The 13,904-nt window shown below is 31.8% G+C and overlaps 1 protein-coding gene across 5 annotated transcripts in view; it reads left to right on the top strand.

The window, feature by feature from the left end:
* Window positions 1–13,904, top strand: part of LOC138141632 (calcineurin-binding protein cabin-1-like) — a 35,351-nt gene that overhangs the window by 15,092 nt on the left and 6,355 nt on the right. For 3 of the 5 annotated variants that reach the window (XM_069062358.1, XM_069062355.1, XM_069062359.1), the window contains exons 2-12: window positions 10,409–10,792; window positions 11,028–11,129; window positions 11,175–11,383; window positions 11,433–11,655; window positions 11,713–11,973; window positions 12,023–12,246; window positions 12,303–12,437; window positions 12,829–13,125; window positions 13,176–13,350; window positions 13,399–13,526; window positions 13,580–13,902. In XM_069062358.1, the coding sequence (XP_068918459.1) occupies window positions 10,484–10,792; window positions 11,028–11,129; window positions 11,175–11,383; window positions 11,433–11,655; window positions 11,713–11,973; window positions 12,023–12,246; window positions 12,303–12,437; window positions 12,829–13,125; window positions 13,176–13,350; window positions 13,399–13,526; window positions 13,580–13,902 (2,386 nt within the window). In that variant the 5' untranslated portion in view covers window positions 10,409–10,483. The remainder of the gene's footprint in view (window positions 1–10,408; window positions 10,793–11,027; window positions 11,130–11,174; window positions 11,384–11,432; window positions 11,656–11,712; window positions 11,974–12,022; window positions 12,247–12,302; window positions 12,438–12,828; window positions 13,126–13,175; window positions 13,351–13,398; window positions 13,527–13,579; window positions 13,903–13,904) is intronic. The other 2 variants (XM_069062357.1, XM_069062356.1) reach the window with 1 other exon arrangement.

The raw sequence follows: 13,904 nt of genomic DNA, 5'->3' as shown, positions 1-13,904 counted from the left end.
GTATATGGAAAATAGAATTTTAAAAGAATTAGGAAATGCTGCGGTTGAAACAATAGAAAAAATGGACGAAGAAATTGAGTACAAAGATAATAAAATTAATGTGTTGGAACAAGAATTAAAAGAGGTAAATATTTATGATGAAGAAAAAATAAACGCGTTACTGAACAAAAATCCTGTTATTAGATATAACAATAAAGAACGAGCAAAAAGACGATTAGCAAATACTCTTTCTCTAGTTAATAAATGAATACGTCCATGAACACAGCGAATTTATTAATCAAGGCAAACTTAAAGATTGTGGAATTAAAAAAAGAAAAGAAAAAAATTATATTTATTTTTATTTGTATTATTTCAATAATTCTTATAATAATGTTAATTGCATATCTTCTTCGTATATGCTCTCTTTAATTTTTTCGCCATTAAGATCAGAAACAAAATAAATCCAAACATTATATACGCGTTTTTCTACAACTGTGAATATTTCTTCAGTCCAGTTCGTTTTTAATTTGTTACGAAAAATATCAACCATATTAGACAATCTAATTCTATCACCAACTTCAAATTTTGGTTTTTTATTTGTTAATGTAATCATATATACGGTTTCTAATAACTGCCTTTCATTTTCTTTATTAACATCTTTTGGTTTCATTTTAATCGTAGTATGGTAAGAATTGTTATAAGATTTTATAATTTTTGGAAGTAACGAAAGCCAATTAAAACTGTCATACAATATTGGCTTGAATTTATTTCCTAAAGTACGGTTGAACCTCTCAACAAAGAAAGCTTTATTTTTTGTTCCAGTAATATAAAGATTGATATTGTACTTATTTAAAACGATTCTCATATCTTTATTATAAAACTCTTTTCCTCTATCAGCATGTAAATTTTTCGGTGGATTGTGTTTATCTTTAATCGCTTGTTGTATGATTTTTAAAAACGCGTTAGCTACTTCTAATCCTGATTTAGTTTTTAAAGGTTCTACCCATACAAATTTAGAAAAGGTGTCTTCAGCGACTAGAATATAGATAAATCCCTTATTGATCTTTTTAAATTTATTAAAATCATTCGGCTTCGTCTTCGACTCTGTCTTTGTTCTTAAAGAATAGCTTGGATCTTCTGCTTTTCCTTTTGGTCTATAAAAAACATAAATATCTATTTGCCAAGTATCATCAATACCTCTGTGTTGAAAGCGACGTGTTGGGTATTTTTTCCTAGCGGGTTTAAATAATTCAAAAATTAAAATATCTTTAGGTGATTTAGAAATATTATTTTTTACTGATTGACAAATTTTGCAAGTTGATATTCTTCTCCAGCGTTTATATTTTACAATAAATTCTGGTTCTCCAGTGGATTTAGTTTTGGTTTTGCATATTTTACAATAATCCATTTACTGTACAACAAACAGTAGAGATACCATTTTTATTTTAAATTGATTACTAGATTTACTTTTGTAAATAATTATAAAGAAAACTTGACTAACATATAAAATCTGATTGGAGTTCTTAATCGATAAGGTTTATTATGGTTATAACCACCTAGATTTTCATCTGTGTTTACCTTTTCTTTTTTTATCATAAAAAGCAATAAATCAGTTTCTTTAATAGAAAAGGGCTTCGAAAGATCAAATTTTTTCATTTCGTTATTAGTAATTTCTAAATCTTTCAGATCAGCTGTTGAACGGAATTTTATAACTTCCATATTTATCGGTATACTAAGATAATATTCTCCATCAAAAGTAAACTTAAGCATAGTTATAATCCTTTGATCATGAGTTCCCTTTTCAAAATTAATTTTTCCTACAAATTGTAAAAATGAATAATGAGTTTCTTTCATGAATTCAGTTTCCAACTTAATTAACCTTTCTCCGTAAATATCTAGTTGTCCTTTATTGACAACATCATACTTATCAATTGCATCAGCAGTTTTAACTAATCTTCTATTACCAATATCAATATATCTTTTTGTAGCAGTTAGATTCACCGAATCTTTTTTGATCATATTACTGAGTTCAGGTTTAACAATTTTTAAAACGGTTTCTGAATCATCTTTTTTAATCATGTTACTGAGTTCAGGTTTAACAATTTTTAAAACGGTTTCCGAATCATCTTTTCTAATCATATTACTGAGTTCCGGCTTAACAATTTTTAAAACGCTTTCTGAATCATCTTTTTTAATCATATTATCGTTCGCTGACGCTAAATATTGTAAATTAACAGCATCACCAGGATTTTCTGGTTGTTTTACATTAACTAATTTGTGTCCTGCGATATCATAATCGCCATTTTCTGTTAGATTAAATCCTATACCAGGTGGTCCTCTTGTTGATTTTCCACCTTTTTTCGTATTCGTATTCAGATGTCATCGTCTTTGACTTCGGATTGGCTCTGCCAGTCATTTATGGGTGTAAAATTCTTTCTATATTTCATTTCAGGAGTTTTGAAATCAATAGTTAAGCATTCAAAATTTTTAATGTTCTTTTCATAATATTTCCTGAGTTTCTTATCCAACCCCTTTTCTCTAAATATTAAGCTTATATCATTACCATCACACGATGGAAATATTGAAAGATAATTACATTGTAAACGAATTGATTTTGGCACTCTATACCAATCCTGCGTTATATAAATCATTGAAGCATTCATTTTTCTTCCGCGTATAGCTAAATCTATCAATTTCTTTTGATCTTTTTCCGTTACGAAATCATCAACAACAATCAAGTTTTGTTTATCTCTATCCAGTTCGTCTACATCGACTATGTCTTCTATAGCTGATGAGAAGTACGATTCAATTATCGGTTTTTCATGAGGTTCTTTAGGCCGAATTTTTTCATCATCAAACACATTTTGTAATAACTGATAATAAGGTTCTTCTAAATCTTTTGCATACAAATAAAAAGTATCAAAAAATAAATATTTTAAAAGATTGACAACAGTATTTGTTTTACCAGAACCGCTTCGTCCTATAATTATTAATATAAAAGGCCATTTTGGCGCTAATTCATTAATGTTGTAATGTACTTTTTCATCGGCTTTAATAAAATGAATAGGCAAGGATGTATTCATTTATTTAACACAAATACCGTAAATAACGCAAACCGCATCGCACTGTACTAGTCGGCTTTGTGTACGCTTATCGCTAAACCGCATTAGCGCAGAAGTTAAGGCGTCGAGCTCTCAACATGTGCACACTTTCGCTGCGTGTTCGAATCCTGATAGCGGGCAAATTATTCTCTCTTGTTCAACTCATGAAGTGTTTCACATGAATTATTAATTAATTAAATCTAAAATAAAAATCAAGTTGTAAAATAAAAAATTCAAAACGAATACAAAAATTCAAAACGAATCCAAAAATTCAAAAAAATTTTGAAGGGCCTTACGTTTAGTCGCAAACCTTCGCAGACAGGATTCTACAAATAATTGATCCAAATGATCCTAGATGGCGACTGGATCAGACTTCGGTGTTTCATAGTATATAAATGACTAACACGGCTAGTAAAACTGAAATAATTGACGCCATTTTAAAAAATCATGAAATAATAAAAAACAGGATCCATTTAAAACAATTTAAAGAACATTTAACGAAGGAAGAAATAAAAAAATTACAGAAACCTATAACTGACAAGCTTGATAACATTACTGAATTTACACAACAAATTCTTATGAGCGAAGCGAATCCAAAAAATGTTTTAGCAATTGAGGAACAAGACCTGCCCAAACTCGAAGACAAAAATGTTCCAAAGAATGCTGATGAAATCAGCCCAGAGCCAAAGGCGAATGCTGAAGGCGATGATGTAAGCGAATCAGATAATTCGGACAAAGTCCTCATGAGCGCAGCGAATTTATTATCTTTTCCAAAATCGCCTGCCTCAATAAGTTTAGATCCGAATAAAGATTTAAATTTTGATATTATTGAAAAACAATTTAAATTTGAAAAACCTTCACATTTATTATCGTTAGACATTAGAAGTCGAAATGCAAAAATTGATACAACGATACCCGAAATATCAACTAAATTGAAATCATTAAATGCGCACCTTACAAACGCTAAGAAATCACAAGAACAAGAAAAAATTGATAATTTACAATATGTGTATTCACAGTTGAAAAAATATAAAAGTGTTTTAGAAGATATTCGAAAAATTCCTTTCTATGAAAAAGGAAGCGGTATTGTTTCAGATCCGAATGAAATGGTAGAACGTCTTAATCTATTAATTGCGTCAAAAAATGCCGGAAATGATTCAACTGATGTATACAATGAATGCGTGGAAATACTTGATAAATTGTTAAACCTGAAACTCATAAAAAAATCAGATCACAAAAAGATATTTTCGACGCTACATGCGGAGCACTAGTCCACTTTGTGGACGCTTGCTTTTTTTAAACTGAATAAATGAGCCTAATACACATTAGATCTAAAGAAAATGATTTTGAAATAAGTTATTCTGAAAGTCCTATTAATTTATCTGGATTAAAAGGTGAAATTGCTTTAAAAACAGCAAGTCTCTGGTATAGTTGGGATAACATTACTGAAGAGTATAAAAATAACGAAATAAAATTCAGGCGAAGCCCTCATGAGCGAAGCGAATACAAGTCTGGTAAAAACGACTTCGCAGCGTCCCTGAAAGGGACTACGGCTCCGCAGGCCGAACTCAAAAATAACGAAATCAAGAAAGAAGACGATAGAAATGAATAGGAGTGGAAAATATTAAAGTTACCAAACGGTTTGTACGATGAAAATGAATTAAATAATTATATCCAAGAATATTTTGGAACGTTTGAAACACCCCCGTTTTATTTTGATGTAAATTATGCAACTAATCGTTTTATGCTAATTATACGTGACATAGATTATGAAATTGACTTTTCCCACGGCAAGATATATGAACTTTTAGGATTTGATAAAAAAATATATAAATCAGGAATAAACTATGCAACAAAAATTGGAAATATCACCAAAGATATTGATCAAATCTTGATTCACTGCTCCCTAGTTTCATCTAGTTATCAAAATAATCTCAAAAGTGATGTTATATACGCTTTTACCCCAAATATTTCGCCTAGATCTTTAATTAATATTGAACCGACGCATCCGAAATATTTACCAATTAATCGTACGGATTATATATTTAATATTCGCATTTCCGTTACAAATCAGCTAAATCAATTGATAAATTTTAATGGAGAGTACTTAAATTTTGTTCTAGATATTCAGTAAGTCTTTCTTGTAGAATAAATGGCACTTGTCGTTCATAGAAAACAATTATTTCCGAAACAATATGGGTTTGGTCTTAAATATCATAGAGATATTAGAGGTGGAAATATTTTTCAATCTATAAAAAAATTTGCTATACCTGCATTAGGCTTTTTATATCGTGATATATTAAAACCTTTTTGGAAAAATAATAAAGAGGATATCATTCAAGGTGTGACTTCAGGGATTAAAAATATAGCGTCTACATACGTAAAATCGCCGCCGTTTTCTACTTATAAAGAAGAAATTATAAATCCAATTCTAAACAAAATGAAAGAAAAATCGATGAATGAACATTTACGAGGCGACGGATTGAAAAAGGCTAAGACAGGCAGGGCGAATCGATTAACTAAAAAATCAAAGGAGATTATTAAAAATCTGCTGAATGCTTAAGTTTCTTAAAAGACTTCGCCTTTGGCTCTGGGGCTGATTTCATCAGACTTCTTTTTATTTAAATAAATGGAAAGCGTTGTGGACAATTTATGGCGTATTGATGAAATGCCTGTAATCGATGAATCAACAAAAAGTTATACTTACAATGAAATAAGAGAAAGTAATATCAATGTGAAAGAACTTGAACAGTATACGCTGGAAACTAACATAAGCGGATGGAAACATTTATCAGGTGCTTATATTTTTGTCAAATCTAAAATTAAAAACAATCCAAATAATTATGCAACTATATCAAATAATGGGATAAATGATTTTGACTATGTGAGGCTATTCTATGAAGAGGCATTAATAGAAGAAACAAATTATGTGGGCGTTGCTACGTTAATTTCAAATCTGATTGAATTTTCTGGAGATGTTTCTGATACTTCAGCATCACAATTGTGTTGGTATCCAGACACAGCAGATTCAGCAGATACGTCTCAATACAAATATGAGGCGCAAGATAAATCGGTAAAATTTAAAGATTTAGACGTTGATATAAAAACTATTATTTCAAAAATCACAAATAATTCTGCATTCAATAAAGGATATTTAGAGAGATGGTTGTTAACAAAAGATGAAAAAACTATTACAAAATTTATTCCCTTATCTAAAATTTTCCGGTTTGTACGAGACAGTAACAAAGTTTTGAATGGAAAAATTCGCATTGAATTACGTAAAAATAGAGTGAAAAATATATTACACGCTAAAGTTGATGGAAATTATGATTATGAAATATCTGATATTAGTTTGTGGATCCCAATAGTAAAACCCTCATTAGAAACGGAAAAAATATTAACTTCATTATTAGTTAGCAAATCTAACTTTCTTTGTGGACGGAATGCACTTAACTTACCGTAGTAATTTGTGGTCTTCTGGAAGTGGAAACTGGCGCGTTGTAAATAATCAAAATAAAATATCTAGAGTTTTTATAGTTTTTTCTAAAGCTGAACGAAACGATAATTTTACCAAGTCAATGATGATTTTTGATAATATGAATTTAGAAAGAATAAATATTAAAATCAACGGTACCCAACATCCTACTTATGAATATCAGGTGAATAATGAGGATTTACAACGCTTGTATGCCGCTTTCCTCTCTTGTAATTATAAAAAAGATTTGGATGAAGGTACGTGCGTTAGCTATAAAGATTTTTGTAACCTCTATTTAGTTGTTGCTTTTGACGTAACAAAAGAAAATGATGAAAATTTATTTAGTAAAACAAAATCATCTGAACTAGAAGTTAATTGGACATTAAAAGATTATCAAAATGTTAATTACTATATGTATGCCGTAGTTGAATCTCAAAGAATTGCAAATATGAATATCATAGATGAAAAGATTTATTTGGAAATGAAGTAAACGAGGTTTTATTTAATTAAATAAATGAATGATTATAAAGTATATTTATCACCCAATCAAATAAAGAAACTCCAAAGTTGTAAAGAAAAAAGAATAGATTGTAATATAAGATTCGATTTAACAGAAAGACCTAATAATACTATTAAATTAAGAGAAAATCAGATTGATGAAATTAAAAAGTGTAAAAAAGAGAAGAAAAAATATTGTAATATCAAATTTTCTCCAACACAGATAGGTGGATTTTTACCTGCTTTAATTCCTGCAGCGTTAGCTGTAGCCAAAGCATTGGGGTTAGGTGCTGCTGGTTATGCTGGTACTAAATTAGCACAAAAAGCCTTTGGAGATGGTATAAAAAAAAGAAGACAAAGACATATGGACAAGGAATAAAATTGATAGGAAAAAGGGGTTAAGTAATATAGAAATATCTAATATTATGAAAAATTCGGGTTTGCCTCAGGAAGCTACACGAAATTTTCGAGGTGTTTTTGCAATTGACATGTTACCAAAAAAAATTAGAAAAGATGAATCAGGTATAATTAATTTTCAACCCTCTAATTGTTATGGCTCACACTGGGTATGTTACATAAACAAACCATATTTAAGAAATATTTTATATTTTGACAGTTTTGGAATATCTCCACCAGAAAAAATTAAAAAATATTTACTAAGTAGTGGAAAAAATATTGCGTGGAATAGCACGCAGCTACAAATGAATTCTTCTGTTTTATGTGGTCATTACTGTATATATGTGATAATTAATGTCAACAGAGGCAAAGATTTTTATGATATATTATATTCTTTCAAACAGATACCGTGTCGTTTAAATGAGAAAACTACTATTTCAATATTTAGTGCATTAGTTATTTAGTGCATCGGGATTATCATCGTTAGCACTACCTCCACTAGTTTGTTTATCTCTTGGCGCAGGGGTAATAGAAATCTTAGATAAGAGGTTAAAAATATCAGAAAGAATTGAAGAATATAAGTTAATTTATAAATTTTATAGACAGTTATTGCATTTATATAAGGCTGATAAAATAAATGAAAAAGAAATAAATTTACGCGAAGAAGAATTTGTCAGTAATTTTAATTATTTCCCCAGAGAGAAATACCTAGAAAAAGTCCACTTAAACGGAAATTAAATTCGTCTTCGACTCATGAAGTGTTTCACATAGTAAATAATTAAATAAGATTTGATTTGATATTTACTCTAATAAATGAAGTCGATAACAGAACTAAAAGAAATAAAATTATTTGATTTACATATTAATAAACGCTATGATATTATTGGTATAAGTAAATTCGAACAAAGTTCTGATGAGCGAGGATTAATCTTTATTTTAGAGGGAAATATGCAGTTACATTTATCTTGGGTTGAAGTCGAATATATATCTATATACGCCTGAAGGTCGTCAGCCGTATATAGATGTTCAGATGTTTCAGATAAATAAATAAATAGTATTAAATAAAATAATTATTTTTTTAAGATATTTACTATAATAAATGAGATATATTATTCTTTTCTTATTTCTCACTACTGTAAAAAGTTCAGATGATGACTGGCACGGCCAGCCCAGAACCGAAGGCGATGTTAATATTAATAATTATTTAGAAAAATTTGGATATTTAGCGTCAGCTGAAGCAGACTCAGGTCTGCGACTAGATAGTAATGGACCATTAATAGCTGAAACCAGTGAGGCATTAATAAAGTTTCAAGAATTCTATAATTTACCTGCTGATGGAACATTAAATCAAGAAACACTTGTTTTGATTAATACTCCTAGATGTGGTGTTAGAGATAATCCAACAGCTTATAGAGTTCACACTAACAAATGGTCTAAAACAAATCTTAAATGGTATTTTTCGTTGGCAACAAACGAAATGAAACAATTAGCACAAAAAGCCTTTGATCAATGGGAATCTGTTTCAAATTTAAAATTTGAGTTTAATAGTATTAAACCGGATATACTTATTTCATTTGCTAATATGCCGTTTCAACATAATCATAATTCCCGGTGTCAAAAAGGAGTATGTTCTAACAGTTTCGATGGGAAAGGTAATATTTTAGCACATGGATTCTTTCCAAATAATGATGAATGTCGAGGAATTCATTTTGATAAATCAGAAAACTGGTATTTTGGAGAACTAGGTAATACCCCTGACGGACAAACAAATTTTTATACGGTATTATTGCATGAGATTGGACATACTTTAGGTATTGAACATTCTGCCAATGATAAAGCAATTATGTATGCTTATTATAAAAGAGATAGTGATAAATTAACGCAAGATGATATTTGGGCAATTCAATATTTATATGGAATACCTGAACGGTCAAAATATGAATCAATACCAACTACAACTACCACAACTACTACATCTACCACAACTAAAAAACCTATTACTTTGACTCCTAGAAAGACTGATTCATTACCTGATTTATGCAGCTTAAGTGAAACTATTAACACATTTTTAATAGCAAATCATAAATTATATATTTTCTACAAGAAATATGTCTGGATTGTTAATTTAAAAGACATGAGCTATGATAATAAACCAAAATTAATTACAGATTATTAAACTTTTTTACCAGATAATTTTCAAGAAATATCACATATTTATCAGAGACCAGATGGAACTATTTTGTTAACAACAAACAACTTATATTATATTATTGATTTTCCTAGTTTCATTGTTAAAAACGGTTATAATGGAAGATCTATCATAAGTTTGGGTGTTCCTAGTGGAAAGAAAATTAATGCAATATTTAGTACTTATTCTGGTCAAACTTATATATTTTATGACAACACAATGTTTATAGAATTTGATGAATGTCTGTTTGGATCTAAGAAACATGGTATGATAGTTGAATTGTTTTCTAGTATTCCTTCTAATGTTGACAAAGCTTTTAGATATATTAATGGAAAAATTTATTTCTTTAAAGACAATAATTACTACGAGTATCATTAATTTTTGCAAACGACAAAATCGTATAAATTTGATTTATCTATTTTTGGAATTAAATGTAGCATTATAGATAAAATTATGATTTTACTAAATAAACTTAAATAATTTTCAATATAAATGGATAACAAAATAACTTTAATTTTAAAAGAGAACGGTAAACCTTATCTTTGTTGTCAAGTAAACGGCGAAGAAACTAAATTTGATCTAACAGAAAACGAAGAACTTGAACTACATCTAAAAATTAATGATATTATACTCTCAAAATTAGCTCCAGAAGTAGCACATAAACATATGTATGAATTCTTAAAATTTGTTGAAAGTAGTTGTGTCCTGAAGGGGTAACGCTTTTCAGTTTATCCTTGAAAATCGAGGGTGTTTTAATGATTTTTTTTTCAGTTTACCCTTGAAAATCGGGGTGTTTTACCTTAAAAACTGCTGTGAAGAAAGACAGTAAAATCACTTGTAGTCAAAATGTTGAAAATCCGTGCCCTAAACCGGGAGTCTTCCTCGGACGAAGACGTCCCGGTAATTAGAAGGGAAGCCCAAGAGGAGATCGCTTTGGAAGAGTACAACAACGCTTTACGTTTGCAATCATTGGAGAAATATGCAGAAGCAGAAGAAATTCTTCTCAATCTTTTAAATGATAACATACCCCAGTTAGAAAACCACGGGGGTCTTCCTTCTTCAATGTCAACGCTCAAATATTCTTGCTACGTAAACATCGGGAATATTTACATCAAAAAGGGACAACCAGATAACGCTCTTGATAATTATTTAAATGTAAGTAATTTATTTTTATTTAAACAAAATTAAATTGTTTTCTACTTCTGGGACAAATTGAAGCATGAAACTTTACATTCTGTTAATTGATAAATAATTATTATGTATGTAATTAAAAAAATGAAACCTTTTTTGTAATTTTTTTGGTTTTGTGACTTCAAAATTATTTGAAAAATTAATTAAGAATATTTTGAACAATATTTCTGACAATTGATGTTAATAAAACGGATTTCAGGCATCTGAACTGGATGCCACAGATGTGACACTGTGGCACAAAATTGGCAAGTTAGCTATTAAACAAAACAGATTTCGTCAAGCTGCTTACGCTCTTTCTAAGGTAATTTTTCAAAAAAAAAAAACCGTGACTAACATTAATTTACAGGGTCTTGAGTGCAGTGAATCTCACTGGCCATGTTTAGATCAATTAATTTCACTTTTATACGCAATGAAAGATACAATAGCGTGTCTCTTATACATAGGTAAAGCTCTCTCTCTTGATGCAAATTACGTAAAAGGCCTAGTGTTGAGAAAAGACATTTACAGAAATAATCCTGCAACTATTGTTTATTATCAAAAACTGAATCCTGACTAGTGAGTATTTTGTTTTAAATTTTTTCAATATTACATCGTCGTTTGGCAGCATTTGGGAGCCCCCACTTGATGTGAGTATAGACGAAGAAGACGAAAAAATAATCTTGGCAAAAGAACAGATTCTGTGTGACAAAATTACGGAAGCGGAAAAGGCGGTAGGACCTAAGCCACTAGAGACAATCCCTTTACCTAAAGCACTTGATGATTACACATGGGTGTCTTTGGCTAAAGTAGTAAGAGAACTTCATCAGTACATCACTGACAATCACATGGTACAAATTTCAACCATTTTTTTTGTTATTTTTTTTTAACGAAAACGTTCCATTCAGAGTCATTTTACATTGGTTGATATCACCAAGTGTATGAGTCAGAATAACGAGGACGTCGTTATGGAGGAGCCTCCCAGATTTGAAGTGCCGGCAGAGAAGCCAGTTGAAGAAGTCATTCCTGAAAAGATCGTCGAACCTGAAGTGGAAGAAGAGAAGGAAAAAATGGAAGTGGAGGCTGTTGTGGAAAGGCGACAGTCGCAGAACAGTGAAACGAATAACGAAGGTCAAGAGAATACTCCAATTCAAACGGACAACGATGAGGTAGAATTTCAGTTGTGTTCAGTTTTTGTAGTAATTTGTTTTAATAAAGGAACAAGCAATGGAACAGGATGGAGACGACCAAGACGAGAACAATGATAGCAAAACCGATAAAAACAGAGCACTGAGTAAAAGTAACAAACGTAAAAGGGATTTGTTGTCTGATTTGCAAATTTGGGGGTGGCATAGTAAGAGAAAGTCGGCGAAAAAGGGGAAGCCCGACAAGGATTTCACAGTGGAAGACGCACTGAACAGAATAATTCCTAAAAATTTGTTGTAAGACTTCCGTCGCGGTCCCAGGAGTTGTGTTATAAACTTTAAGTGTGTTGCAGAAGAAACAAAATCGGTGAAGAAAAGTACAATCAGTTTGAAGATTCGATGAATACGATAGACATCTACAATATGTATGTGGACAATCAGCACGTCAACATTCTCTCGCCCATTCATTCGCCAAAATCCATTAGCTTGTAAGTTAAAATTTGTTGCAAGTGTAATTTTAAATGTCCCGCCGAAACGAACCAATCGGAGTATTCGGGGTGGGGCATCGCCCAATCAGCGATCTTAGTTTCGGCGTCTGTTTTGAATTTACTCAATCTTATATTTTAACGTTTGCAATCCGTAGCGAGGAATATTTTGGTATCGAGCGTGAAAAAGAAGACGTACACAATTTGTGGAACCAACCACGTAAATACTACGACGTCATAGTGCTAGTATTTGTTTGCAAGTGTAATTTTAAATGTCACGCCAAAGCGGACTAATCGGAGTATTCGGGGTGGGGCATCGCCCAATCAGCGATCTTAGTTTCGGCGGCTGTTTTGAATGTACTCAGTCTCATATTTTAACGTTTGCAATCCGTAGCGAGGACTACTTTGGTACCGAGCGTGAAAAAGAAGACGTACAGGCTTTGTGGAACCAACCACGTGAATACTGCGACGCCATAGTGCTAATAAAAGATTTTGTTATATCTTTGTCCAAATTGTGGCACGTGAAGTGGCCAAAAGAACTAGTTCAGATGTACATCGAGGCCTACGTCATGTACCGAGAACACTTCGACCACCCCCAAGTGTTTTCCAACGAATCGCCCTTTACAGAGGTTAGAGACGACGCTTTGGCTACTTTGCTTTACGGCGAGCTGCTAAATTTTAGTTGTCCCAAGTGAGTAAAAGAAAATAATAAGTAAAATACGTTTTACCGAGCAGTTGCAGGACCGAGAGTAGAATAATCCACGTGACTTCTCTCGCATTTTTGCAAGTGATTAGCGGATGGAAGGAGGAGTGGCAAGACGAATTTCCTGCGATTTTTCTTAGAGTGTACTGGCTGAGAGCCCACATTTTCAGGAAAGAAGGAAACAACGACTTGGCGATCAGAGCTCTGGAACTGGCAAGTGTTTCAACATTTTTTAGAGATGATCACATTGTCGTGTTGTAGATTCAAGAAGTGATGCTAGAAGAGGAGAAAAAAACAGAAGAGAAATATTTCCTGAGCCTGCCGAATTGCTTCAAGTGCGGCCTTCTCACGAACGAGATAGTTTCGAAAATATTCAAACATTTAGACATGTGAGTGTTGAGGCAACCAATCAGAATTGACAATTGTGTTAATCGTGTTGAAGGATCACTTCGTTGAACTGCATCGAGGAGTTATTCAACTCGGAAAAGTACAGAGACGTTGCCGAGATTTTGAAGTTGACGTTTAATAGTTCGGGGCATCACCCGACCTCAGGTAAAATGGGGCGACCAGCACAGTTGGCGATGCTGCTTCACTCTTTGTGGTACACCGACTTGACCGAGTGTTTTGTGTGGACGGAGGAATGTCTGTACGAAGCGCTGTCTCACTTTTTGAAACCCACGACGGACTCCGATAAATGGGAGAAAGTCGTGGAAAAGTGTCTGGCGTTTTTCCAAGAGATAATCAAAATGGAAACTGTAGGAGTTGGT

This window comes from Tenebrio molitor, chromosome 1 (genome assembly GCF_963966145.1).
Source record: "Tenebrio molitor chromosome 1, icTenMoli1.1, whole genome shotgun sequence".
NCBI lineage: Eukaryota > Metazoa > Arthropoda > Insecta > Coleoptera > Tenebrionidae > Tenebrio > Tenebrio molitor.
The sequence above is the reverse complement of the archived record's forward strand: the minus strand, read 5'-3'. Positions and strand labels throughout refer to the sequence as shown.